This window comes from Synchiropus splendidus, chromosome 12, assembly GCF_027744825.2.
Source record: "Synchiropus splendidus isolate RoL2022-P1 chromosome 12, RoL_Sspl_1.0, whole genome shotgun sequence".
Lineage (NCBI taxonomy): Eukaryota > Metazoa > Chordata > Actinopteri > Syngnathiformes > Callionymidae > Synchiropus > Synchiropus splendidus.
This window is the reverse complement of record NC_071345.1, coordinates 6,918,742-6,946,029: the sequence shown is the minus strand read 5'-3', so window position 1 is coordinate 6,946,029 and position 27,288 is coordinate 6,918,742. Positions and strand designations below refer to the sequence as shown.

The window sequence follows — 27,288 nt, the reverse complement described above, 5'->3', positions numbered from 1 at the left end:
TGTGAGGTGAAAGCAGATGAGGCGTAATTGAATAGACTAAAACTTTATTTGACAGCCAGTGACGATCACAAAAAAGGCAAAATAAGGAGTGTGAAACAACAAATACCAGACAGGGAGCTGCAGTCCCAAGCCTGGACACAAGGTCATCACAGTCTCTTATCAAACGAAAAACAACTTGACATCCTTATGAAGTGGAAGTGCCTTTTACACGGTGAACGATTGCTTTTCCCCTTTCTTGACAAAGAAGAATAATGGCGTTGGACGCCCGTGGTTCGGAAGTCTCAGATAGGTTTTGTCTCCATGAAGTCGGATTCGAACTTGTCTTAAACGCTCGTCCAAGTAAACACTGGAGGACGTTTCATTGTTCGGCCACTTCCCTGACAGACTCTCTCACTTTATTATGTGACTCAAATGACTACAGCGTGAGTGTGTGTGTATAAAACAATGAACAACTCATGTTCCCCTTCAGCCTTCACTGCACATATTGGGGGTTAATTGGTCCAGCGGCGTCGCCAGTGCGTACTAAATAGAGGGATATTCCTTAAAGAGCAAAAGGGGAACTGTCATTAATGTGTAACTGATGCTGATAACATGGCGACCAATTGCCCGCTAATAATATTAGTGTGTGTGTGTGTGTGTGTGTGTGTGAGTGTCACTCAAGTCAAAGTCTGTTGGAGTTTTTATGGCTCCGGCTTTATGGATTCTGCGTTATGTGCATTACCGTAAGGAGCACATATGTTTTATAGCTTCAACACATTCTCATTTGTTACACTGTGCGAAGTTTCAGGAACTGCACACTGAAAACATAGAGGTGCAATGCATTTCGCTGTGATATCATATTCATTGCGATATTACTGTTGAGCTGACATTTGAACAAACAATAACTAACTTGCAAACATGTTGTTCTCACCATCTCTAAAGGTCAATTTTTTTTACCCTAACTCTATTGGGAAATAGAATGTCTTGTTAGTCCATAAAATCTTCACCATTTTTAAACCTTCAATCTCAGCATTCATAGCTTTTAAATCAACGTTCAACTGCCTCTTTTCCTTTGAGTTGTAGTTCTTTTATATTAGCAGTAATTGGCCTCCTTTCATCTTATATCTGAAATATAAATAAAGTATGTCACTTCGTGTAAGAGATGCACTGATGACGTGGACGGTTGTTTGCAAGTATTTGCATTTGAGTACTCACTGATACCAAGTGCTTGCACCATTACTCATAAAGTTACTTTGAGTTTTTTATTTTTTATTTCTCATGTATATCGTTATTTGAACAACATTCCTTATTTTTAGTGGTTTTTACTGTACATGAGTGAAGGTCACAAGTTTCACTGCAGTACAAACACAAATTTAACAAAACTGTCATAAACTGACATTCAAAATCTGCGTGCTAATGTGGTATCGGTGGCCAATTCCATGAGTACTCACGACTGGTGTCAGAGCGATACCCAACACCGGTATCAGTGCTTCTCTAGTGGAGATTTATTAATTTGATATATTTGAATTGTCCCCTCTAGGTCATACAGTATATGACAAACCAAGGTGCAGGGTCCAGAACTGGATTAAATAACTATATCAAGTGCTCTAAACTGGACATCAGGAGCTACAAACTTGTTTTCCCTCAAGCGGTGATTACAATTTTCAGTAATTCATCAGGAAGGATCCAAAAACTGAATTCATATGTAAAAGAGTTCAATGGCCGATGGGTAAGCAGTTTCTTTGGAGGCGGAGTCTGTGGTATTTTGACACATACTAAATTTAGCCCTCAATAATTCTGTTTGAACTGTTTCAATTAAATTTCTTTCACGTTTAACTCCTTAATACATGATGTGGGCTTTTTTTTCATCTTAAAAAAAATATTTATGGTGTCATAATCATCATTTATTTATTTATTTTTAAATATATTTTCTCATTGTTGTAATAAAATACCATAAACGTACTTTTTTGGACACATGTTTGAGGTTTTATTTCATGTCTACTAGCCCACTTGGCAAAATAATATTTTTTCTTGACTTTTCATATACAATTTATATTTAAATATATAATATAATTTTCCCAAAATAACATTTTCTCATTCCTTTAATAGATACCTTTTTATAACACGTGAAAAAAATTAAAGTAAAAAAACATTATTTTTAACTTTTTATATTAATCGCTTTTATGATACATTATTTCGCCATATGTATTTACATTTTTAATGTAATATTATTATATTGCGCAATTTGTAACAATAATTTCACAGTTTTTTTCAGGCGTGTGTGAATCTCTGCTGCAGTTAGGTTACAAGGATACTGACAAATAAAGGCAAGAGAGCTCATCCTTTGATTGTTGTGCAGTCGCTGTTTTCATCGGTGTGTTTCCACGCGTCAGCTCACTGACAGTGACGGAGCCCAGAACTTGAAACTGTGTGACTCCTTGTGTGTGTGGATGTCAGTGTCTCAGTGTGAATGGATGAGCTGGTGTTAGGTGAGGAAATTGATCTCAATCTGGCACCATTCTTCAGACACAAGTCTGACGTCAATCTGTGTGTCTCCAGTTTGTGCGAGTGAGTCGGCGCTTGCTTGAAAGTCGAGGTTGTTGTTGGGGTCACTGTCCAGGAAATGTACTGAGTGTGAGCGAGTGAGTCTTTGGCACCAGGAAAAGAGTCCCAGTCGTGTCTGGGGTCATGACTCAATCATTTGGGGTCGGCGCCTTATTTTGGCCTTTCTTCCTTCCATTCCAAACAACAGCCACAAACACACGCCGAGACCAGCGGCACCAGGAAAAGGTGATGCAGGAAAAGCCTGGACGCCAACTAGTTTGTCGCCTCAGAAAACACTCCTTTTTGCAGAATAAGCAGAAACACTTCGCCTTTTAATCTCTTCATCTGTTTCTGCTGACTCGGCGGTTGATAATCTGATTGGAATACTGATCCTGGATCCACTCAGGTGATAAGGAAGCAACAGTCCTAATCAATAGCAACTCATTGTTTGTCAAACAAGCTCATAAACGCGTCATCAGCCCATGAAAGGAAACTTCTCAGATCAATGAGCACAATAAACGTGTGTTTTCTTTGCCACAGTTTCTTATCTCTTAATGGATGTTGCTCTTCAAGACCCGCCCGTATTAACACATTAATGCCGAATACTCGACATGAAAAGTGGTTCACAGCACTTCACACCGTCCTGTTAGTGCAGGTTTAACTGTTGGATTTCAGAAACTAGAGGGTTTCCCTGTTGCCACACTCATTCATCACCTGCCAGCAGTGCTCATGAGCTGCTTGACAAATCGATTCATTTAGATATTGTGTGATATGACTGATGTGAATTCCACTGACAGCCAATCTAATCGCAAGCCACTTATCCGTACTGCTACTTCCCAGAATACACAGGTCATAAGAGGTTGTTGCCGATATAAATGAAGTAATATGAATGATTTTTTAAATTTTATTTATATTTAATTCTTTAAACATTTTGGTACAGTATGATCAAATAATATTTGTTATTATTTATTACTATATATTTTTTTAACTCTCCTTAATGTTCCTTTTCGTGCACCAAGTTAACTTTGTTTCACTTTTTCTTTATACAGTGTCTCATTTTAAGCACAAAGTTAATACTTTTAATACCATTTGATATTTCTTCTGTTTTCTTTTTCTTGATTTTACTCATTAATTTCTTTATTTCTCATCTATCTTCTATGTACAACTGTGGCAGGGTCAGACTGCAAATCTGCGTCAGAGTCTCAGTTTCTGCTCACTCAGACATTGTCATTTAATTCAATATTCTAATATCGCTATTGCTATATATATATTTTCTTTTTGTCATTTTTTAACCATACAAAATTATTTTCATTTTGGTCCTTTTTTAATCATTCATTTTACTCCTTGTGACACGCCAGTGAGATGCCCAACGATGAATTGACCTGAGAAAATCTGTCTGACTGAAATGAAATCGGGGCAAAATGGAACCGAGTTTTTGATGCCATTAAAGACCAGTGTTTGCAGAGATATCTCGGTGTTATGCTTGTGGATTACAAGTGTTTGTCCAGGAAGGTCACGTCGGGGAGACTCGATTTCTCTCTGCAGGGATTTAAAAACACACTTTTCCCTCACAAGCGCAACTAGCCTTTAGGGAACTTATTAACTCCTGTGCGTCGGTGTGTGTGTGTGTGTGTGTGTGTGACGAGCACAACCCTCAATTGCACATGATAAGAATTAGATGAGTTAAAGCTCTTTTGTTCTGACGCTTCATTTGTTTGTCGAGCTACTTCACCTGCTCACCAACACTCACACGTTGATATTTGGAATTCCGCCACAGGGTGTTATACAATACAATAGAACAGTTGAAGAAGATAATGTTCTCTCGGGAGTATTTGGCCACTGATTTATTTTATTGCTTTGATCAGCAGGCTGGGTGGGAGCTGAATGCATTCATGTATGTGTGCTGGCATCGGCCTGGGTATTTCTAGCCGTGGAGACTCAGGGATCCCTGCTCTTCTCCGGGTGATAAGCCGTGGCCAAAGTTCGCTTGGAGCTTGGAAAGGCCCGATGAGCAAACAGCAAGCACACACTGAAACCGAGTGAGTGTTGAGGTGTAGCAGCAGCAATGATGTGGCGGGGAACAAGGCTTGTTTGCCCGTGGAGGAGCAAGTTAAGGTTAAAACTCAGGTTAGGTAAAGGTGAGGTGACATCACTGACTTTCACAAGGAGGTCAGCCAGAGTTTATGCAGAGAGGGGCCAGATAAATAGGTTTATGCTAACTGTATTACAAGGATCTTTAAAAAACATTGCGCATCTTTGAGAAGAGATTGTAAATTTTGAAAAGTAGCTATAGCGTTCTTCAAGTTCTTAAAACAATGATGTAGTTTCATTCTGAAGCTGTCAGAATTATAGCAGGTTTTTAATCACCATCCTTTCACTCGTACATTTACATACCTGAAATGTAAAGTTTACAAACTTCAAACCTAAAAACTCATACATTAAAAATCTTACTCCGCTTATGTCATATTGGTGTTCCACAGGTCACACTTCCAAAGTACGTACAGACAAACTGACGTAGAGCAATGCCTCTCCTTGTGGTGTTTCACTTTTTGCTGAGTCAGTATATTTTTCTGGCTAGTATTTGTGATATTATATCACAGATCTTTCACTGTATCCTGGGACTCTGCAGCCTACATTGAAGTCTAATACCACCATGCAATGAGCACTCAACAAAATAGCATGATGTCAATGTACCCCTGAGATTATTAGAGTCAGTTGGATCTAGCTAGGTTTTAAACATATGTCTGAAATATAAAACAATATTGAGATATGTTGTCGAGTGGAGGGTCCAGTCAAAGATTAGATAATCGCTATGGTCCATTTTATATGCATTTTAGATGCCTATTTCTCTCCATTTAGATTAGTACTTTGGACATAACTTTAATTACAGTGGAGTGTTTGTCATGGGTTGCTGTTTTTACCTTCTTATTTTCAATGGTCAGGAGAGAATTTGGCTTCACAAAATGGTTCTCACTCTCGTGAAGGTTCTGTGGGGTTGAAGAGATTTAGGAGAGCTGAGTTTAACAAATTGCCCGAAAGTGGAAAAACTTGAGCGAGGAGGACGGGGAGGAGGAGAGATGCCACCAGACAGGAGAATAAGTGGAAAACAAAAGAGGCTCCACACACTGCTCCCTCTTATCTGTCTGAGGGTCTTATCCACCACCAGTTCTGTTAGTGTAACCCCATTCCCTCCCTCCCTGCCAGCCGCTCTCCTTCCACCTCATCCCTCCATTTGAAGCCCCCTCCTGTTCTCCTGGACAGCAAGCGGCGGACCCCGTTATCAGGACTGGGCTGACGTCAGGGGGCCCGCTGGTGCTGGGGCCGGAGACGGAGGCTGATAGCGGCGCAGAGGCTGCCTCCACACTGGCTGTGGGAACTGCCGACCCAGCCCACCTTGACTCCGCGGCCCTGCACGTCCACCACCAGCACACACACACACACACACCAGTGCTCGCACAACCCCAGAGGTGAAGATCTTACATTCATCTTAATGATAGTCACGTATCTGTACGTCTTCGCCAGAACAGATTCTGTATATTTTCCCTGATTACTGAAGACGCTTTCAAAGACACACTCGTCTTTTCAAATAAACATTTGTCCTCCGCAGACAGCTTTTCTGCAGTTAATGAGCGTCTTATCACGTTTCCAACTCTATCTTGTCAAAGTATCTTCTTGCTGCGGTTGAGCTGAAGTTGCAGAATACTATAAATATTTATGGCCTTTTGTTTCATGATGAAACACTGATTTCGAGCTCCAGTTTTCCCATGACGTCGGCAAGCTCATGCTGTTGTTCACACCACGCTCATGTAGACAGAGGTATATCCAAGTTTCCAGAAGAGGTGAGCGACATTGCAACATTCTGAGTGACTGAAAACTGAAAAAGTCACTGTGTGGTCTGCCTGACCACCATTATTATTTTTATTTTGTTTGACGCATTAAACCTTATGTGTTCCACCAACCCAGAGTGAACAAATTGAAAATGAAAAACAAGGTAAATGGCGTCGAAGCTGCTGATAAATCACGCTCCTGCTACACTAAAAGAGGGCACCTGGGCTCATTTCAGATTTTACCAAAGAGTTGACAAAGACACACATTGTGTGTAAGATGTGTCACATGGAAATAGGCATCTAATCTAAGAAACCACATTTCCAGCCGAAGATGCTAACGCTAGCGATTGTGAATGGCACAGCAAAACCAGCCTAAAAAACAATAGTTCTTTTTATTACTATCAAAAATGGCTGAGTCTGTGTGTCTGTGAAGGAGCTAAGGCCTGTTTCGGTCCTGGGAAAACCTCGGGTTTTGGAACACGCTACCGTCTCGCAGCCACATTGGCCTGCACTGTGCAATGAAGGCAAAGCTAGCATAAGTGTAGAAGACCGCTTTAGATGTTGCAACTAAAATGCTCTGTTATTTATATGAGTGACTTGAAGAAGAGAACAGATGATGAATAATAAAGAAAGAGAATTTAAATTTATCTCACAGCTTGTCTCCAAGTTCTCTCCATTTAGTGAAGAGAGCTCCCAAACCCTCCACTCCTCGCTTGGAACGTTACACAGGTAAGTAAAACATTTTACTCCACTGAAATACCTACCGTCAACATGTAGCGCAGAAAGCAAACTTCGCCTTCAACATAGGACACAAAAGTGCGTTGAGGATAATTGCTATTTGACACCTGGGAAGTGAGAATGTGTTAGCGGAGACAGCTGGCGCCATTGGCCCCTGAGACAGCACTTTCTTTGGGGAAGAATTGGTCGATTTCAAACGACAGTTCTCTGAATGACTCCATACCTGGCCAGAAGGAGCAGGGGTGCATAGCAGGGGTGGGAAACGAATTTGGGCCCCTAATGCGAAAGCTCTTTCAGGGTATGAGGGCATCTAGGAACACCAAATGGGGGCTGACCCTTGAGAGTCTTCTGCCGATGGAGAATGTTTGGTCAGATCTCCTCATCTAAGGCACCAGCCCGAAAATAATGTGATAGATTTTTCCCACTTTGAATCTGAATCTCTCCTGGTTGCATAGGCCTGAGACGTCATGAAGCCTGATGACAAAGAAGACGGTGGAAAACTCTTGAGCCGGCAGCCTATGACAAATAAATTGAGGTTAAGAAGACACTTGGCCTCTGGAGACGGAACCGCAACCGTGGTGCTGGAGAATTTGTGAAATGTGTGTGTCTTGGTTGAGGTCAGCGGGTGCAGGCTTGATCTGTGGGGAGTGAGAAGTCCATGAAGTTGGCAAGTCTCACATCATTAGTTGCAGGTGCAGCTCTCCCCAAAAACAGTTGTTATAAATGTAATCTAAAGCTTGTTCATTTTCATCCAACTCCTCTTCAGCCATTTAATTCAGCTCTGACACATTTACAGCCATGGGAGGGAATCAAGCCATCAATCTGCCACTGCCCAACGCTTCTGCCTGTTTGTGCATCTCAGATGTTTTGTGAGATGGATCTGTCGGATGGGGAGTGGAGACACACTTATCAGTGTGTTGTCCTGGATAAGGAGAGGAAGATTTGCCATCGTGTGTGTGTGTTTGACTATTTTCCCTCTGACTCTGACCTCAGAGCAGCGAGGAGGAGGAACAAAAGAGTGGCCTTGACAGCAGGAGAGGAGGGGTGATGATCCGAGGAAGAAGGAGACCGTTGTGTCCGACTTCTTCTGTTTTCGCTCACTTTCCTTGTCAGATGGAAAAATGTTACCAGTGGCTGAGATGTCCTTGGGTGTAAATAACAAGCCAATGAATGAGCGATTCAGGACTAGGGTGAGAGGATATTAAGAGAGAAGGGCGAAGCTGAGGTCAGCACAAAGATTATTTCTCAATTCAACACAGCAGCACTTGACTAGTGAGATGTGGGTTACACCTCTAGTTACCACCTACTTTTAGAGACAACTCAAAACAAATGGGATTAATATGGACTGCAAGTTTTATTGGGCAAAAGATCATTATTCTTACTTCATTGCCTTATATTACTGCACTGCAAGCATTTGACAGATCATAGTTTGGTTTTTTTTTATATAAAATTTGGATCAGCTTTTGTGTCTAAAAAGCCTTCCAAAAAGCCCACAATTATGGTTGCATTTTCAAGAACTGTTGTGTACAATGTGGGAGTATGAGTGGTGGGAGGTTTGTTTTTGCGGTATGTTTTAGAAAAAAAAATAATAATTGTGTTGTCGATGTTAAATGATCATATTGCTGGCCTCAAATGGACTTGGGTTTGACATGGCAATGACTTAATAAAGCTATGGTGAGAGCTCAAGAGGTTGCGGTCATTGAACCTTTTCCTGGCTAAACAATATAATTTTAATTTAATTTAGCAACATTTTAACTGTTATTTTTAAGTGATCATTAAAACAGCTCATTTAACTTCTCAAAAGTCAAAGCAGATGCCAATGAGGTGAGGCAAACACAGCTGGTTCTAATGCTTCAGATTATTGGCGTGTTATGAGGGATATTTATACATCATGAACACCATCATGAATAATTTAAAAATTCACCATGCTTCCACAGTGGATCTGTCGACATGTCCTCAGAGTGACTTGATAACAGGCCTCATTATGCTTGTCTTAATTGGTCTGGATCGGTTTTGGTGGTCCAGCAGTTTGGGGGTGACTCCTGGGAAAAGCAAAACAAGAACTGGAGAAACATGGAGCGGGCTGTCAGATCGCAGTGAGGATGTCCAGAATATGAGCACGAGCCATGACAGAGAAACTTTGAGAAGCAGGCTATGAGTAAGAAAGAATTTTGGTTGGGGGCCAAACAGGATTCCCAATTCATATTATCAAATTCCTGTCTCTGCCTTGATGGAAAAACAATGTTGAAAAATGTAAAATAAATTAAATAAAATCCCAAAATATCAATTGTGGAGGTGCTTGAAAACACACAGCCTGTTTTTGAATGAAATAAGCTTGACCTCCATTCTTTTATTTTGAATATTTCAGACTGTCTGTGGATGGAAAAGATGCTCTGAACTCTTGGAAAAGTGTTGGGAGATCCTCCATGTATCACTGTAGCAAGAGTAATATCGCGTGATCTTCTATTTAGCAATCACTCATGACACTTCTAACACCACGTGCAATGACTCTTCTATTGACAGTGCAGCTCTATCTTCAGCCTCTTGCATCAGCTCCTGAGATAGTAATTTTCTCCTCTGCCTGTCTATCACCTCTAAATCATCATCCCTGCTTTCACTGCCTGGAAGCGCTGCAATGACTTGGCCATGTTTCTGTGGTAGTCAGACAAGGCAGTGTGGAATGGATGCATGCACTGGCTGCAAGTGGCTTCAGAAAAGTGTGCAAGAATAGCTCCTCCGCTGCTGCCCTTGAAAAACTCATCTCTCAGTCGCGTTGGTGGCTACAGTGAAGAAACAGATTTGTCATCACCTGAGAGTATTTTTATGGTTTCATACTGTGCTTTTCTTTCTTTTAGGTCATGAAGGTCTGTGCCGTCTCATAACTTCTCATGTAGTTTTTTGTTGTTTTAATGTTATGGTCTCTTCTTTATATTACAACGCCTCTTTTTATGAGCAGTTGTTGTCACCTGTTATTGTTTGGATCAAAAAGATGAATTCCTATTCAACTTTCTGCAGGCATTGTAAGGTTTTCTTTGTGTAAACAGACTTCTAGGTTATTAAAGATTTAAACAAGATTTCAAATGTATGAAGAAAACTGAAACTATCAGTAAGAACACCTCGTTCGTTCCGAATTATAATGCTGTGTCAAAGGTGGATGCTCGTGATCATTTCATTTAGACTCATAATCAACCAGTGAAAATGTCAAACTTCAGCAACATTTTTCCAGTTTATGAAAGTTTCTGGATTAATTGTTTACATCTTGATCCCTAGCAATGATGCATCTTAATCCCTGCGATTTGTCTGACATAATATGAACATGCTCCACTGGTGGTTGGGTTCAGTTTTGAATTGTATTAAAACTTTAACCCACAATATATAAGGCATTCAGGCCTTGTGTTTGACACAATAGATGGACTATCTTAGTTTGGAAAAATAGCGAATTGACGGCAGATTTTGTCACAGAGAGTAAAACATTTGCATATAAAGCCAATACATTTGAGTTAGCATCACATATTAAGTAGTTTAACCTGAACCATTGTTTGGCTCTGACTTTTAAAGATGTTGCCTAAAGAAGATGCCAATGGAGGTAGTTGATTAAATTCAATGTTTAATTTCAATAGGTCACCTGATATTGCTTTGCTTTCTTTTTAGCTTTCTGTATAGTGTTTGCTAGAAAGCATTGTTATAGTTAAAATGTTGTTTTAATCTATGACATTTATTTGGTTTTTGCTTCTGCTTAGGGGTTTGGAGGACAATCGGACCAAGCTGTCTCCTCTGACGTGTGTGTTTTCAGTCCAATTCACGAAAACAAAGTCTTAATATTTAGTCTGAATCTGTGATCTGCACCCAAATCTAATCTTGCTGGGATTATTTTGTCCTTTTTGCTTGCATTTCTTGAAAGTGTGTTGTGTGCGTCTGCGTGTATATGTGGCGTCTATAGCTTAAAGGGAATCCATCAAAGCTTATCATCGTAAGTAAACATGACAGAGTGGACAAAATGTCTTGTGTGCCGCCAGACTTGCTATCTAACCACAGGCATATCTGCGATGATGGACTGATGTGGCGCTGGCTATGGCTGACCGTAGTCTGAGTAGGAGGGTGTGCATGAAAAGAAAGACACATCTAGACACTCCAGACTCGGTAAGCATGCACTCAAGTTACCTTAAACACGGCCCCTGATATCTGCTGCCGCTCTCCGAGGAATATTAGCTATACAGTAGATGAAAAGTAGACTTATCTCTCCTCAGGCGGACCAGTCATAATTCATGCAGGGCTTTATAGCTGTTATTTATTAGCCACTGTTTGCCGTAGTTTGAACGGGGGGTGGAGGATTTCTTCTGCTCAAAAAATGGCTGAGCGAACATGACATGCTGGTTTCATGGGCCGTAAAGATCAGAGCTAAAGAGGTGGATTTATTAGTGAAGCGATCCGCTCATCGTTCCATGCGCGCGAGTGATGAAAAGTCAGCGGGTTTGGGAAAGGAACACATGCTCTTTCAGCATCGAGTGTTTAGAGGTCAGCTTGTGTGTTGTTCGACTTGTTACAACACCAGTGATAAGCAGAGTAAACAACCGTTTGCTCCGACGCCGTGGTCATGTGACCAGGAGCTACTTCAGAGGGAGATTTTCGGCTCGTAACCATCTGTGCCGGAGCTTTCGCCAGGAGGCGGGCATTTCAGTTGAAGAGCCCGAATCTCAACGGTGATAACCTTTCCCCTGCCGCTGCTCAGTTCCCAAGTCAAAGGTCATGAGCTGCAATGCTTCTGCTCATCTGGCAGGTTGACAGCGGGTGTGGTGGCACTAGATGGTTTACAGTAAACCCAGACATGTCTCCATCACTTTCATCCCACCACACAGCCTGTGTGTGAGTGTACCTCGTCTAGCCATGCTTGCGGGGACCAATTCCTGTACACGCACCTCCTTGTGGGGGACACTTTGCCAGACCTAACAAATCTAAAATTGAGGATTAACTTGAAAATAACTGGGACATTTTAATTGAGTTTTAGTTTGGTTCAGAGTCAAGGTTAAGTTTAGCCATTCGTTTTCGATGGTTAGGTTTACGGTGAGGGGCTGGGGAAAGGGTTATGTCAATGAGCGGTCCCCACAAAGATAGAGACAACGTGTGTGTGTGGACGGTCATTAACCTCTTGGTAAGACAGAAGGCTCACGATCAGTCCGTCTGAGCTCCCAGGACCACCAAGGATGAGTCTTCAGGCTGCGGTGCATCTTATCTGGACTTTCTGAAGAAGCCATTAGAAGGAAAAAGCCCCCTTTTTGGGCTTTGACACCCAAAACACTCGAGTGGTGGAAGCTTTTTGTGGCCTTTACTTTCTCTTTCAGTTTAGCATGAAATTTAAGGTAATTTCACTGTAAGGGGCTCATTTGTTTTCAGTGACATTATTTCCTCACAGTGTCAATTTCCTCCTTTTCTCAAGGTATTTTTTTCCTCTTAAATTCGTTTTTTATTGTATTTATTTTAGTTTTACATGTTTCACTTTCATGTCATTTCAATTGCCATTGTGTTAAATGAAATGTAAAATGAAAGAGGATTAAATGATGAAATGCACTCTGATTGTTGTACAAAAAAAATTTAAGCTCATTTTATTTTTCTGTAAAAGTATTTTTTAGTATATTTTTTTCATTTTTGGGGGGACAGAGGGCGTGTATAACACCAGATAATAAAAAATCCCAGATTAAAAATAAATATTAATCGTTTATACTGTCATATTTTTATACACAATGACTGTTTTTGGAAGACAAAATAATAATTCACAGTTAATCAAGACAAATTTTTGAAACATTAATTCTCAACATTTTTTCTCCGAAGGGAGATATTCCCAAAAATATATTCCCAAATAGCTTACTAGACAGAAGCGCGACCCTCTGTGTTTATGTTCTGCGTCTCCGTGCTGCATAGTTGAAGTTATCAGTCGCAGCAGTCTAAGCCAGAAGTGCGTGACATGTGAGTGAAATGATTTCAGATCTATCCAAGGCCTGTCCCGGGTCAGACCTTTGTCACTGTTGAAGGAGATAGCTCAGACTTATCTGGTTTATTTTTCCAGAATGAGAACAGCGCAGACCCTGATGCTGGGTGATACTGAGTTTAGTTTTTATTGTAATGAACTCTTTTTTTTATTGTCAACATGGCTGCCCCAACACTTCAAATGGTCACGTAAATCACAGTATGTAAAATTAAAAGAAAGTGCATGGTGGAAAACATAAGAAAGCACATGTTCTTGGGGGGAAATAGTATGTGTCTAATAATGATAGTAAGTAGAGATATTTAAGTATTTAATATCACTGTTTTGAATGAGTCTGTGAGTTTGAAGCCACAGCTTGAAGGAATTACGGTAGTCAGGTCTTAAACCTTTTTATGAACTCGATGAGCTCACTCTGACATAAAAAACACAGGCCAACTGAGGTATTTTCAACTTAGATGGATGCTAGTAACATCAGTCCACCGTATGTTTGTGTCACAGTGAGAGAAACTGTTGGTTTGCTCTGTGGCATTAAAAAAAAAAGCTGGCTGGCGTAGAAGATGAGCGTCTCAGCAGGCAAACAGAGGGACTCCTTGGCGCCATGACGATCACTGAGACAACTTATCTCCGCTGCCACATTGATAGCGCCTGTCCTAATAAAGCCAAGATACACAGTCCTGATGCATGATCCAATCGGGATGTGCCATTGAACTTTCCTCCTCTTTTAGGAATCAAGTGCCAAAAAGTACAATTGTAAGAAGGGAAAAAAAACATTTCAGTAGTATATTTAAATGTATTAGTACTACTGAAAATATTGCATTTAAAACTTATATTGAACATGATAAACAACTTGCAACCTGTTTATGACCACTATTAAATGATTAAAAATAAGGGAATTACAACCCTTCTGTGTCTGGATGCGCTTGACTCGTCTTAAATTTGCCAACACCGCCATCTAGCAGTGATCCTGAAAACGACTATTAAAAATTCAATTTCTAATTCTGGTGCCATCCAGTGATGCGAGACTGTCGCCGACATTTTAAACGGATATTACGTTATGGAACAAATAGATCATAACGGTTTTAATAGTTTTAAAACTCGTGATATGTAAATGGTGCGTAAAGAAGGATTTTGGTCATGGTCATTTAAAAGAGTATTAAGTAACACGGAATTAAATCAGGATATCAAAATCTATCTGTTTTGTGCTCTTTATTTACCATTTAGTATTCAGTAAATGAATAGCGAAGATTGTATTTTCAGGAATATGGAACTGAGGAATAATAGATTCAATTTTAGCTAAACAAATGTTGATAATTTCCGGAGACTTGAAGCATTTAATATATAATATATAAAATGATTATGAATATAATTAATATATAATGAAATTAAACTACAAGCATGTATGTTTGCAATTTCTATCGAGAATATTCTTTGTTATATAAAACAAACTTCTTTCAATTTACATGAACAAACACAGATAAACACACACAAAATTAATCAAGAACACAAATATAAAACACAAGCACTGGCCGGGAATCGAACTCGGAGCACTGGCACTACTTTAACCTGTGCGTTTGCAGGTTTCTTCCACTAGAGTGCGCAGTCGGGTGCAACCCCTTCATCTGCCTGAGGATGCACGCAAGGTATGTGGAGGATTTTAACGTTGTCATATTTTCATCGGTTCCTAAAGGTGTCGATATATGTCTCCCCTTGTCTGTATCGCGACTTTTATCTCCTACTGTTTGAAATACGGTTTGGAAATTGAAGCTAACGAATGTCTCGGGTTGCTTTTGTCTTTGTAAACAATGTGCCATGCTAGCGCCGTTAGCACACGAGCATTCGTTGTATGTTAGAATTATATATTATTTAGTCGTATGTTTAAGTCAGTGAAATGCATAAGTGTATGACTAAGAGTAACTGTTGAATTATGGTGGAAATACCAAAGAAGCTGCTTCAAATTTCAGACTGTAGCTCGAGGTTGTGTAGCATTGCTTTACTATTGCGGCGTTTTCTCTACAATACGACTGTCACCAAACACTTCCGTGATGGTCTGAGTCGTGCTCGTTTACGTGTGTTGCGCCTCGTAGCCCCCTTTTATCGTGAGACTGGTTCACCAGGACGCCGATAGTGAAGGTGCTGTGTTTACATTCATTCATGCTGCTAGCGCGCTATACGTTCGCTAAATAGTCATTATGTAAGTGCTGTTAAGTGGTGCAGCAATAATTGTGAGCAGATGCTACTCTTTAGCTGTCTCTTTAGAGAGATAGTTTGCTCCGTTCAGTGTTTATTCTAGAAGGCTTCATCGACCTCGTTTCTACAGACGAGGCGCTGCTCGCGCTGTTGTTGACAGAGTCGGTTGTTTCCTCTGCAGGACGCCGACGACGTGCGACAGCTGAGTGTGAGACCCTTTTCCTTCACCAAGTGGTGTCCGCTGGTTTGGACACCCTGAGTGTTAGAGGGTGGATGTTTGTATGGGTGTGATAAATTTCATGCAGACCTAGGACCCTGGCCTGATGGAGAAAAGGGAGAGAAAGCCGGGATATTTTGCCAGGTAAGACCTCATTTGCCATCTTAAAAATAATGCTGGTAATTTTTGGTCAGACAATATGCCTCGTCTGCATTTCAAATAACCATCTGACTCACAGAATGAACTATTTTAAAGATTATAAACTTGAATTGTCATACATCTATTCGTAAAACTGCAAGCTCAGGATCAAATCAATATGAACAATATTCTATTCTTTTCTGGAATAGCTCTTTCATCTGTCTCATCGATTGTTTTAAGTCACTGAGCTCTTTTTATAAAATTGATCCTCAGTATATTCTAACATGAGGGTTTTAAAATTATGCTAGCTTTAATAAAGCTAGAGGGATTTGAAAGTTCTATCATGTATTTACAAACAAAAACCTAAGGTATGAACGAAAACAACTGCCTGACACAATCACAGCTCATTTCATAAGCCACTAAAACCAACCCTCCTGCTGGCTTTGCTGACAATATTTCCTCTTTATATTTGCAAACATGTTGTGCACCTCTGTTTATTTTTGGCTTTTTACCTGTTGACATAAGTTTCACACACACTTTTATTGCATTTCAGCTAGATTGCGCATTTGGTTATGTCTAGTTAACTCTGGGTCAAAGTCCATACATGTGTTTTACAGGTAACAAGATGAATTGCTCTTTTAAAAATAAAGATGTGTGTGTTTTGGACTTTATTGTCACGTCAGGCCTTAAACTCAGTGTTGTGTTCACGCTTCAGTTTAATCATCAACTTCCTATCCTCAAATGCCGGTTACCTGTAACTTTCCCGTATAACCAAGATCATGTGTCACATGTCTGCTCACATTTGCAGATGCAGCCAATGTTTGCTTTGACATCGGATTTGTTCTGCATTGTGTAACATGATAGCAGAGGACCGGTGGAAAAAGTCTGTCACGGCTGGGGCGCATGTATTTAGTTAAAATGGGCAAATCTCTCTTCCTTTAACACCCACATCGCTTACGTCTGCTGCAGAGCAGAAGGATTAGGTAGTGCGTCGTCTGTTCTGGCATCGAATTTGGCTAATTAGCTTGTCTCTTTGGATTAGTGGGCATGGTACAATCTATTGTGACCTAAAGTCTCATATGTGTAAAGGAACTGGCGGGTCAGATGAAAGTAGGAAGACTGATCTGCACAGTGGCTGGTCGTCCTGATTGCTAGGGGGAACATAGGGAGAAACATGGACAGGAACAGTTCCACCAGGATGTAATCAAAGACATTGGTTTTCACTAATGCTTCAGTGATGTTTGCTTGACCAGAAAGGAGCTGTAATTAGTCTGGTTAGCTGTTTTTTAGTGTTTTTTTTATACTGGAAAGATCTTCAGTTTCTTGGCAGCAACAAGATGGATCTGTGGTTGATAATGGCCACCAGCACAAACAAACTTATTTCAACTGCTTGTATTCAGTGTTTTGTGGTTTCACTTAGGATTCAATGAGACAAACATGTCTTTGGATATTTTTTATTTACAATGATGTGGTCAAGGGAAGCCATCTGACTCTCTGATTCTCACATCATATTAGTTCAGAACTGAATATGCCTCAATATTTCAAGAGAGCAGAGAAGCAATCCTGTCGACATGATACTGCAGCACTCAAACACACTCGGCTGTATTCTGACTTTAAGTACATCTGCAAACCTTCGCACTTTAAGCCTAAAACTAAACATAGGTGCAACTATTCTTGAGACTTGAGAAAACCTGACCTAAGAACAGGAATTACAAAACACTAATGAGTCTCATTTGTATTGAGTTCCATGCGCTTCCTGTTTCAACTGTCGTGACCAACTATCCTTGTCATCTATTGATTCAGCTTCCGTTGTAGTATTGCATTAGGTTGATGGATGTTTTTGCTGATTGGAAGACAGTGTGTTCTGTTATAGTTGGGAACCAAAATTTGCAGCTTGGGTTTTAGTGAGAATATTTCACTACATGGAAAGAGATGGAAGAGAACTGGTGGAGCTGCACCCTGTGCTTCTGCTCTCCCTGACAAATTGGCAGACACACATGTTGTATTAACCCACTTCAGGGCCCCATTTGTGTTACATAAGAAGGTGGACAAGAGAAGAGCAGCTTGGGTTATGTCGAACTGTAAAAATGAGTGCTGTATGGATGAGTCACAGGCTGTGAAACTGATTGATCAAATGATAAAGAGCAACCGTCTCTCGTCAGTGCAGGTCTCACTTAGAAAGTCACCATTTATCATGGAATAGAAATAGCCGTAGCAGAGGCTTGACACAGAGCAACTACCGTTGCTCAGGATTTGAACATGATTTCACTGTTGCCCTGGTGATATCTCTGGTCTTGGATGACGTCAACCCTGATCATGTTTCGAGATGGATTGAGGATTTCAGAGGTGTTCTATGTGACCTTTGTCTCTGTCTGCTAATGAATGAAGAAATATTGTAGTAGAATTCTGTAAGAAGTTAATAAATATTTACATGTAGTCCAGAGAGGAGAGAACAAGTGACATCATCTGTGGATTTTAGGAGTCTAAAGAAGGGGTAATGGTGCCATAATTGTTTTCAGCAGGCAGATTGCTGGTGTCTCCTTTTGGGTCTCGACATAGGGAGACTATTGGGTAATCATTAAACCAGATTGATATCCTACGTAAGCTCAGGCTGTGGTACATCTCATGTGGCAATGGTTAGCAAAAAGTAGGCTAAAATAATGGCCCATGAGCAACACATTATATTTGTCTTCATAAAGGAAAAACTGAGCATGATAAAGAGTCTGTGGTGAACCACATTGCTTATCACGGAAATGTGCATCTAATAAACTTGTGTCCTATTCTGTGTAGACTATTTCATGTTTAATAAATATGCATCAGCTTTAGCCCTTGACTCGACCCGTGTTTAAAATTTTGGTGCCCTTCATTGACAGAGTTTTTGCACACCTGCTGTTGGCGTTATGATAATCTCAGGAGATTTCTGCCTGCGGGTGCTTTGTGTGTCTTATGACCAAAGCTTGTGCAGAACTCCGCAGCCTTATCTAGTGTCTCATCACTTTCACCAACATCAGATTTTGCACTGCTACCTTTATCCCCACTTGAGTCATTTGACAAATCCATTTAGCTGATCTTCTCCCTGTAAGGTTCTGCCAGCTAGCTTCTTAAGTGCAGCTCTAAAGGATGTACACACTTTCGTGTTATTGATGTGAACCCTGACTCCTTAACGTTCCACCATGCAGTGTAACCGTCGACATCTATGAGGAAGTAGCTTTTATGCGTGTGAATTTATAGTATGTCCTGAAGAAACGTCCTCCATTCTTGTTATTCTGAAGCTCATTTGTTTGTTTTTGGTGTTTGCTTTTATAGTCAATACTGCTATGATCGTGAAAAAATACTAGATGTTACCTCTTTTTGGTGTGTTTAAGTGTCAGAATTTACTTCCAAATCTTATTGCAGGCGTGTCTTCACATTTATTTTTATCAGCTCATGCCAGATTAACATCTTGCTTACAAAGTAGAAGTACATGCGTGCTGGTGAGAGATGTGGCTTAATGTGCGTGACTGCCTTATGAATTTGTGTAATAGTTATTTCGTAAAATCCAAAAAAGCTGTTTCAAATGTCCAGGAAAGCGTTATCATGTTGCATCATTATATTCAGACTTTTCATGACTAAGACTGTCTGTTTTTAAATTATTATACAGTTTTGTTGGTGTCTGTTCATGTGTTGCTGTCACTGAATCTTGGCTTTATTCAAATTTTGCCTTCAGATAAGATAACACAACACACAGACAATAAATAAACAAACTTTTCTGTGGTCACTTTGACAGGCTGAAGAAGAGGAGACAGCTGAAGCAGAACCAGGTGGAGAAGAGTGTGAATGAGCAGAGTCTGGTGGTCATCTCCTGGCCCGGCAGCCCTACTGAAGGTGAACCACCCAAGACTGACCTTCAGAGAATTATCGTGACACCGGCAGGTAAGACTTAAATCGACAATGCACATCACTTATACTGCATGATTATGACTCGTTTGGTGCTTTATGGATACTTTTATGGCCTAAGGATTAATGTCATGAGATTGTTTGCTGCACTTCTGAATCTCAAAAGCAGAAGAGTTGCCACGTGTTCATTCTTTGGCCGAACCATCAGCTTTTTAAATGTGGGGTTGTTACAGTAACAGCCTGCTCAGATTACAATAGTGGACCTTTTTTTCTAAGAATGTTGAGGTTCTGGTGGGGTGCCTCTTTCTGACCCACTTCTCCCGAGTTCTCAGAAGGAAGTTGCATAACTTTTCTCCAGCGGAGAACTTTTCGGCAGCTGGCTCTCACTCCTCTGCAGCAGCTTGCACGGAGCACAAGAGTGGTCTTGTCTTCTCCTGAATTCTTGTCCCAAACTGTTTTCTGGTTCATTTCGTTGAAGTCAATTTTGCTTCAAAATAAGATGGGCATTCTCTTTGGTGAGTCTTATCCTAAATTGCATTTGACTTTATGTTGGATTAAACCAATTAAAGTGCTGTCGTTACCTGCATGCTTTATCTGACATTATGCATAATGCTAACCATTATATTTACATATTTCAAAAGCCTTTTCATTCAAAGTTTTTGAGAAGAAACTGCAGCTGCGGGGCTTCAATCAGAAGCAGATGTTGACCCTTACTCCACACTGCTTCTGAACTGTTATATAATCGCACGCCCCATTTAAGTTAAAAGTGTTAAATGTTTTACAAGTTTTGAAACCAAACAATTTAACACTTGCTTTCGATGTAACTCAAAGGTAAGGAATTGTTAATGTGATTTGATAAAAGCCACGTTTTTAACAAAGGAACGGGGCAGTCTTGAGTGTAACCCAATTCCAGTCAGTGGGAGTGGTTTTGGATTTTAAGTGAGGGGTTGAACTTGTTCACACAGAGTTTAACCTTGTCACCGGGCATACAAAGTTTCACTACAGTTTTACAACTTACTGCACAGTCCTCTTTTTGTTTCCTGCCATTATGTGCTGCTGGCAACATTGTCACCAAACGGGCTGCATTTGGCAAGTTTATTTGCACAGCTCCACCAACAAGGCTGATAATTTACACTTCATTTGGTTATATGACAGAGCTTTACTGTTTAAAAAGGTTTTTAAATTCTGGACCACTCGTGTTCATTAGCACCAGTGCTGGCAGAAATAATACTCTGCTTGTCTCAGTGACAAAGTAAAGTGCAGCTGGAGTCTGAATGTCTAACGCCAAGTCATGCTCTTGTTTCCACAGTGAGGCAGCAATGTAATGAGGGAAGTGGTTCGCTAAAAGCTCCTCAGCTCCTGCCAAGCCTTGATCGCTGACTCTGCATATTAGAGGGTCAAAGTGTGGCTCTGTTTGTTATTGCAGGATGTGCAGAATTAAGTTTATGTTTGAGTTACAAAAACCTGATGAAGATACGTTTCAATGATACAAGCATCTAAAAGCCAGGTGTCGTGGCTTGGGAATCTTTCTGGTGTTCATTCTGAAAATCCTGGTGCAGATCCAGGACAGAAGACAGTAGAAACTTCTTTTAAAACCGATGAAGAACATATGTATTGCTATGACTTTTGCAACATTGTTTGTTTTCTAGGAATCTTCATTTATTGTCTTTTTTTAGATGATTTCTTGTTTGTTAAAAGACAGACATGGCGCTTTTAGAATAATGTTTGGGTTTTTTTCTCTCTAGATGATGGCTGTAAATTCAAGAAACCAACTAAAAAGGAGAAGAGGAGACCACCAGGCACTGTGGAGTTCATTGTGAGTTCAGTTCTTGTGAATATATCTTGCATTTTAAAAATATACGTTTTATGATAAAAGAAATAAAAATACCTAGTTTATGAAAATGTATCGTAACTTGAAGTGAAAGACCGTGGGTCAGGTGGTACAAATTGAAGATGATTTAATTCATACAGCAACTTCTTCTGAGAATTAAGTCTCTGTAGTTGCACAGTAGTAATTCTGTTGTGAATGCATTTGAGTGGGATTTTAATGAAGCTTTTCCTGCAGGTGGGACCAAATGACTCCCTCAACAGCATTGCCCTCAAGTTTAACATCACCCCAAACAAGCTGGTCCAGCTCAACAAGCTCTTCAGCCAGAGCGTTTACCCTGGTCAGGTGAGAACCGTGACACCGATACATGATCGTCTGTCTGACACCATCTGACCACTGGATGTCCATTGCTCCTACAGAAACTCTTTGTGCCTGACGTAAGCCAAACGGAGACCGACATCCATTCTGTGAACTCCTCGCTCAGCAACAGTTCGTCTGGGGAAGCGTCATGTGTAAGTTCAGTGGTTGTGTTCCATGCTGCTCGCATTTCATCACTATTGAAACTGTAATGCCACTGGAAATCGTAAGAATTGTGGAGCTGTGGAGTTAATGTTAATCTGTTGCTGCTTTTTGCCTTCTTTGGTTCAGAACGGCCACCCAAACTGCAGGTCAGCGAGGCCCATCCGGCGTGAGCTCTCCCCGGAAGACATGAGCCCATCCACTGTTAAATTCATCAAAATGAGCTGCAAATACTTCACTGACGGAATGGTAAGAAACACCTCGGGGAAAAATTCCTCCACAAGTCGCTTCTTGAGAGCTGAATTGATAGTGCTGCTGTTCACTGGTAGAAAAGAAAGAAAGAAAGGAGGATAGAATGAAAAGGCTGAATACAAACTGAAGGAATGGTGAGAGTGAGGAAAGATAAGAATTTAAGATATCAAAGTGGACTCAGATCAAGTGTTCTGCTGTGATCTCAGCGTTCCTGTGTGTTACTCCAACAGGGTGTGGTGGGAGGTGTGCTGATCGTGACGCCCAACAACATCATGTTCGATCCCCACAAGTCCGATCCGCTGGTCATTGAGCACGGCTGCGAGGAGTACGGTCTCATCTGCCCGATGGAGGAGGTGGTCTCGGTGGCTTTGTATGACGACGTGTCCAGGATGAAGCTCAAAGATGCACTTCCTTCGTAAGAATCTCCCAGAAAACCCACTGCCATTTTTCCGCCCTCGGATTCTATCATTTTAATTTACCTGTTCAGTTCATATAGAACTGAAAAATCCATCTTCTTTTCCATCCTTTCACGCCTTCATGGACGCTTGTTTTATTGTTTTGTTGCTCATTTTACCTTTTAATTTGGTTTATTTTCTCCCCCACTCTCCCCCTTCTCCACCCCCCTCCATCTCCATTTTTATTTGTGGTGCGGTTTCTGTCGTGGCCCGTGACCCCCACAGAGATCTACCCCAGGATCTGTGTCCTGTGTACAGGCCTGGCGAGTGGGAGCAACTGCCGTCAGAGCGAGACCTTAACCCCTTCAGCCGCTATGAAGCTCTGGACCCAAAACAGCCCATCGTCTTGGACGACATTGAATCTAGCCTCTCTGAAACTGGTACACCCTTTGGGAATCAATGCTCTGTGTTTTCTCATGTAACTGATCACGTTCAAGTTAGCCTGCCATTTGGAACATTGCCATCTAGTGGCCGTGGCTTAAAGTGCAATGTCATTGATAGCGAGAGAATCCTCTACCCCCTGCTTTTGCTCTTGAATTAGATCATCACTATTGATGAGAAGACATTAAATCTAGCCTCTCTGAAACTGGTACACCCCTTGGAAATCAATGCTCTGTGTTTTCTCATGAAACTGAAGAGGTTTTGTGTTGATCACCATCTTTTGTATTCATCTTCCAGTTTGTGTTTTTAGAGCTTCTTTACTTTCCTGTGTCTAGGTAGCACAGAAGAGGAGCCAACAGAGAAGTCACCATCAGATGAAGGATTCACCGAATTAGAGCCCACAGTCAATGGAAGCACCACGGACACGGATGGGAGGTCGTCGAAGACCCCCAGTACGGCCAGCAGGGACCATCAGGAGGACTGTTTAGGACCAGACAAGGCACTGCAGTGCCAAATTAAAGGGAAGCTGGACGACGAAGAGGATGAAGGTTTAGCTCAGAACAGCTCCATTGAAGACGTGGAGTCGATCCAGTCGTCTCTAGAGGCCGAGACAACAGGTACCAGGCAAGAAATCCTAAAGGGAACCAAAAATCTAAAATCTAGAGGGACCGAAGAGCTGCTCAGTAGCATGGATGAGCCGAGGGTCAGCACACCTGTCGACCAAATTAGGAAGCTGGGTATAAAAGAGGCTCATGGGAAGCAGAATCCATCAGCTGAACTGCTGTGTGAAGAAGACAGACGGAGGATGAACTATGAAGCAGAAGTGAAGTCCTGGCTGCGGGACAGGATGCAGGCGCCAATTGAAGGTACAAACTATTACAAAGTACAAACTAGCATTATTTTAATTGTGCAATTTGCTTCGCACACTATCTTCCTTTTTTAGCATTTAGTACTCATTATAGTAATATTCTAAACCTGCTTATTTCGAAGACTCTACTTCCCCTCCTTTTCATGTTGGAACTTTTTTCTTCTTTCAGTTCTTGTCTTGATCAAATGATTTGTTTTTCAGACATGCTTTTGTCATCGGAGGAGAAGAGCAAGTCGCCGCCCATGTTCCTCTGCTTCAAAGTGGGGAAACCCATGAGGAAGTCCTTCACCGCTGGGATGACGTCAAGTCCTGCCTACTGTTGTGGCAGCCACCGGAAGCAGCCCGAGTACTGGTTCGCTGTTCCACAGGAAAGGTCTGTCATCTCGAATAAATACACCATAAAGTAAATCATGATGTGATTGAATACTGGTGGTGCAGTGTTTAACAAACTCTTCATGTTCCAGGGTGGACCACCTGTATTCCTTTTTTGTCCAGTGGTCTCCTGAAGTCTACGGCAAGGATGCCAGAGAGCAGGGCTTTGTGGTGGTGGAGAAGGATGAGCTGGACATGATCGACAACTTCTTCAGTGAACCTGCATCCTGTAGTTGGGAGGTGAGTGGAGCAGAAACGCAAGCAGTTAGATCAGAATATTGGTCTCTGATCGAGTTCAAGTTAGTCTGGCATTTAGAACACTGCCATCTAATGGCCATGGCTTAAAAAAACCCTACCCACTGCTTTGTTCTCGAATTAGATCATCACTATTGATGAGGCCAAGCGCAGGCAGAGTTTTGGCAGCTGCGATGGAGACTTGTCAGTGGAGGCGCTGCCCACACTTCTCGACACCAGCACTTTGCTGCAGGACACGCACATCGAAAAGGTACCGATAGCAGGCAGCGCCCTGATGTTGGGGAAAGTCTAAACCACTTCATCTGACCATCCGTTTGCAGCTTGCTTATCGCCTGCCAGCCAGAGTGCAGGGGTATCCGTGGAGACTGTCCTACAGCACCGTCAATCATGGCACCAGCCTTAAGACACTGTACAGAAAAATGGCTGAAGTGGACAGTCCAGCGCTGCTGGTGATAAAAGATATGAATAACCAGGTAGGAAGTGACACACTGAAGTATCGTCTGGTGGTGTTTTTTAGATCTGATGACAAACAGTCTGTTGTGCTGTGTATGACACTGATTGTCTTTCAGATATTCGGGGCATTCTCGACTCACCCTTTCAGAGTCAGTGAACACTGCTACGGCACTGGAGAGACATTTCTCTACAGCTTCTGTCCGGAGATCAAGGTGTGTGCACGTGTGATGGACCGGGGAGAAGTCTCTCTTATCGAATTCAAGTACGGATGCATGTGGAAACTCAATTCCCAAGATGGGTCAAGATGGGGTTTACAGGAAAAGAATTGCGTGAGAGAAAGTCTTACACACTTAGCGGCCATCTTTGTTTTCTTTTGGCTCAAAAATTGAGGCTTTTAAAATAACCTCCCTTGTATTCACGCTTCTCATACAGTATGTTGGATTGCAAAAACATTCTATTGCATACTATTTATGAACTTGGAATTCTTTTACCAGACTGCATTCTTCAAGTCCTATGTCGAAGAGACTTTCTCCTTAAATGCCCCAGAAATGTCTGTAAAATCCATCGCATTATGCATGAAAATACCACAACCTTTTAGAGTTTAACTCCTTACATTCTGCCGTGACAGCTTTTATGGATTTCTTTAAAATCGAGTGAGAGTCCATGGGAACACGGTCAAATCAGGCATGGACATATAATTTAGTAGAATATTCCTGATATATTTTATGATTTAGTTTTTAATACTGTAGTTTGGCATTGCAGACTTGGCTCTCAGATCCAGGTGGTCCATCAATCTATGTCATGATGATTCAGATGTCTTTGTTTTCCTCTGTAATTGTAGGTTTATCGCTGGTCGGGGGAGAATTCCTACTTTGTGAAAGGCAACACTGACTCGCTGCAGCTGGGAGGAGGAGGGTGAGTCAGGCTCTTTTCTGAGCTCTTTCACTCCAACGCTGGGGTCTAACCACCAGATCCCCTCCACAGGGGTCAGCTGGGTTTATGGCTGGACTGTGAGCTGTACCGCGGCACCACCGTCAGGTGCGCCACCTTCAATAACCAGCCGCTGTCCGCGCAGCAGGACTTCAACATCCACAGCCTGGAGGTGTGGACCTTCGAGTAGCCCACCCGGCCAACCGCCTGCTTTCACTCGCCTGCTCCACAAGCCTCCCGCACTGCAAGCAAGAAAGCCTTGATTATTTTACACAAAGGGAAGCAGAGCGCCATCTGTCTGTCAACAGCTGTAACGTGTAGTCATTTCTTGCAGATTTGATGGTCAGCTGTTTTGATGGCAAGCGTCGTTCCAAAAGTCGCTGAACTAGTTAATCGACATTTGACTGCCTTAGATATCCGAACTCCAGCTGTCCCAGCATGCAACTGCCTTACCACCACTATGATACTGGCTGCTGTCCGAGCTGTGAGGCTGTAGAATCCACTGATGTTACTGTCAAAGTCAAAGCTACCATGTTTACAGGACCAGGTCGCTGATTAGTTATGAGACGGTCAAAGTTTGGGACGTCGCGCCCCTTCGTGTCAATTCACCTTCGGAAGCAGGAAATGTTTACAAGTGTTGCACGTTCCTCTGACAGCACTTTATTTTGAAATCCGAGGGGAGAATGTCCATCATCCACCTTCCCCTGAATCACAAAACAAGCAGCGCAACTCAAACATTCACCGTGAAGACCAAACATGTTTTGATTTGTTGTAAGTGAATCATGTTTTATACAAAGTTTTAGATTTTATTTTTGACCTTTTTATTTTGTACTTTGTGTTTTCACACAGTTTTTAATCTTCGTAGATTTGTAGCAAATGTCTTGTTTGTTTTGTTTTTTTTCTTCTTTTTTTGACTGGAGGAGCTGGACAAAGACGCAGAAAATCCAAAGGTCGCTGTATTTCCATTTTTAAACCGTTACACTCAGCGTGACGCCACGTCTGCTTGCACTACAGCATCGATAGTTGTCAATGAAGCCTTTTTCCGAACTGTAAAATTGTCACTGAATGTTGTTAAACGGCCGCTTCAGAAGGGAAGCTGACTGTCTGGCTGCTGTTCAGCCTCGACTTCACTTTTAAAATGGGTGAAAAGGGAAATCTTGTTGTTCTCATTGCACTCTTCATACACGCCACTAATCTGAATCATCATTTACCGTCACCCCGTGAACCCGCCGGGCTCATAGTGCACCGTAACGCCACTGTTGGACACCGCTGCTGCGCTCTTCACCGTCGCTTCATGTGAAAATGAGCTTTGTTCTCTTAGTTATGCCGTGTTGTTACTGTGAACGCTGCCCAAGTATTATTTCCTGTGAATCCAAAACTGTTGTGTTGTGCGATCTCACAAAGGACCTATTTATTGTGTTGTTATTGCAACCACATTTAAACTAAATAAATGTTTAATATAACCAACTTATTGTATGCATTCTTTCTT

The 27,288-nt window shown here is 41.5% G+C and overlaps 1 protein-coding gene across 2 annotated transcripts; it reads left to right on the top strand.

Annotated features, from left to right (window-relative positions):
- The first annotated feature begins 14,645 nt into the window (after positions 1-14,645).
- LOC128768739 (nuclear receptor coactivator 7) lies at positions 14,646-27,257 on the top strand. Of its 2 annotated transcripts, none has more exons than XM_053881821.1 (17): positions 14,646-14,708; positions 15,437-15,616; positions 19,377-19,522; positions 21,232-21,302; positions 21,552-21,659; positions 21,734-21,826; positions 21,963-22,082; positions 22,316-22,500; positions 22,766-22,920; positions 23,257-23,787; positions 23,991-24,162; positions 24,254-24,401; positions 24,541-24,666; positions 24,737-24,889; positions 24,986-25,081; positions 25,711-25,784; positions 25,854-27,257. In XM_053881821.1, the coding sequence occupies exons 2-17, from the start codon at positions 15,579-15,581 to the stop codon at positions 25,987-25,989; spliced, it is 2,352 nt and encodes a 783-aa protein (XP_053737796.1). In that variant the 5' UTR covers positions 14,646-14,708; positions 15,437-15,578; the 3' UTR covers positions 25,990-27,257. The 2 variants fall into 2 exon arrangements, with proteins under 2 accessions (XP_053737796.1, XP_053737797.1); XM_053881822.1 differs by lacking the exon at positions 14,646-14,708 and adding an exon at positions 14,786-15,198.
- Positions 27,258-27,288: the final 31 nt, after the last annotated feature.

Excerpts from the sequence above, each read along its gene's own strand:
- LOC128768739 (XM_053881821.1), top strand. The coding sequence starts at position 15,579 with ATGGAGAAAAGGGAGAGAAAGCCGGGATATTTTGCCAG. Across the intron at positions 24,402-24,540 it reads CTGCATCCTGTAGTTGGGAG|ATCATCACTATTGATGAGGC; the intron begins GTGAGTGGAGCA and ends TTCTCGAATTAG. Across the intron at positions 25,785-25,853 it reads CTGCAGCTGGGAGGAGGAGG|GGGTCAGCTGGGTTTATGGC; the intron begins GTGAGTCAGGCT and ends TCCCCTCCACAG.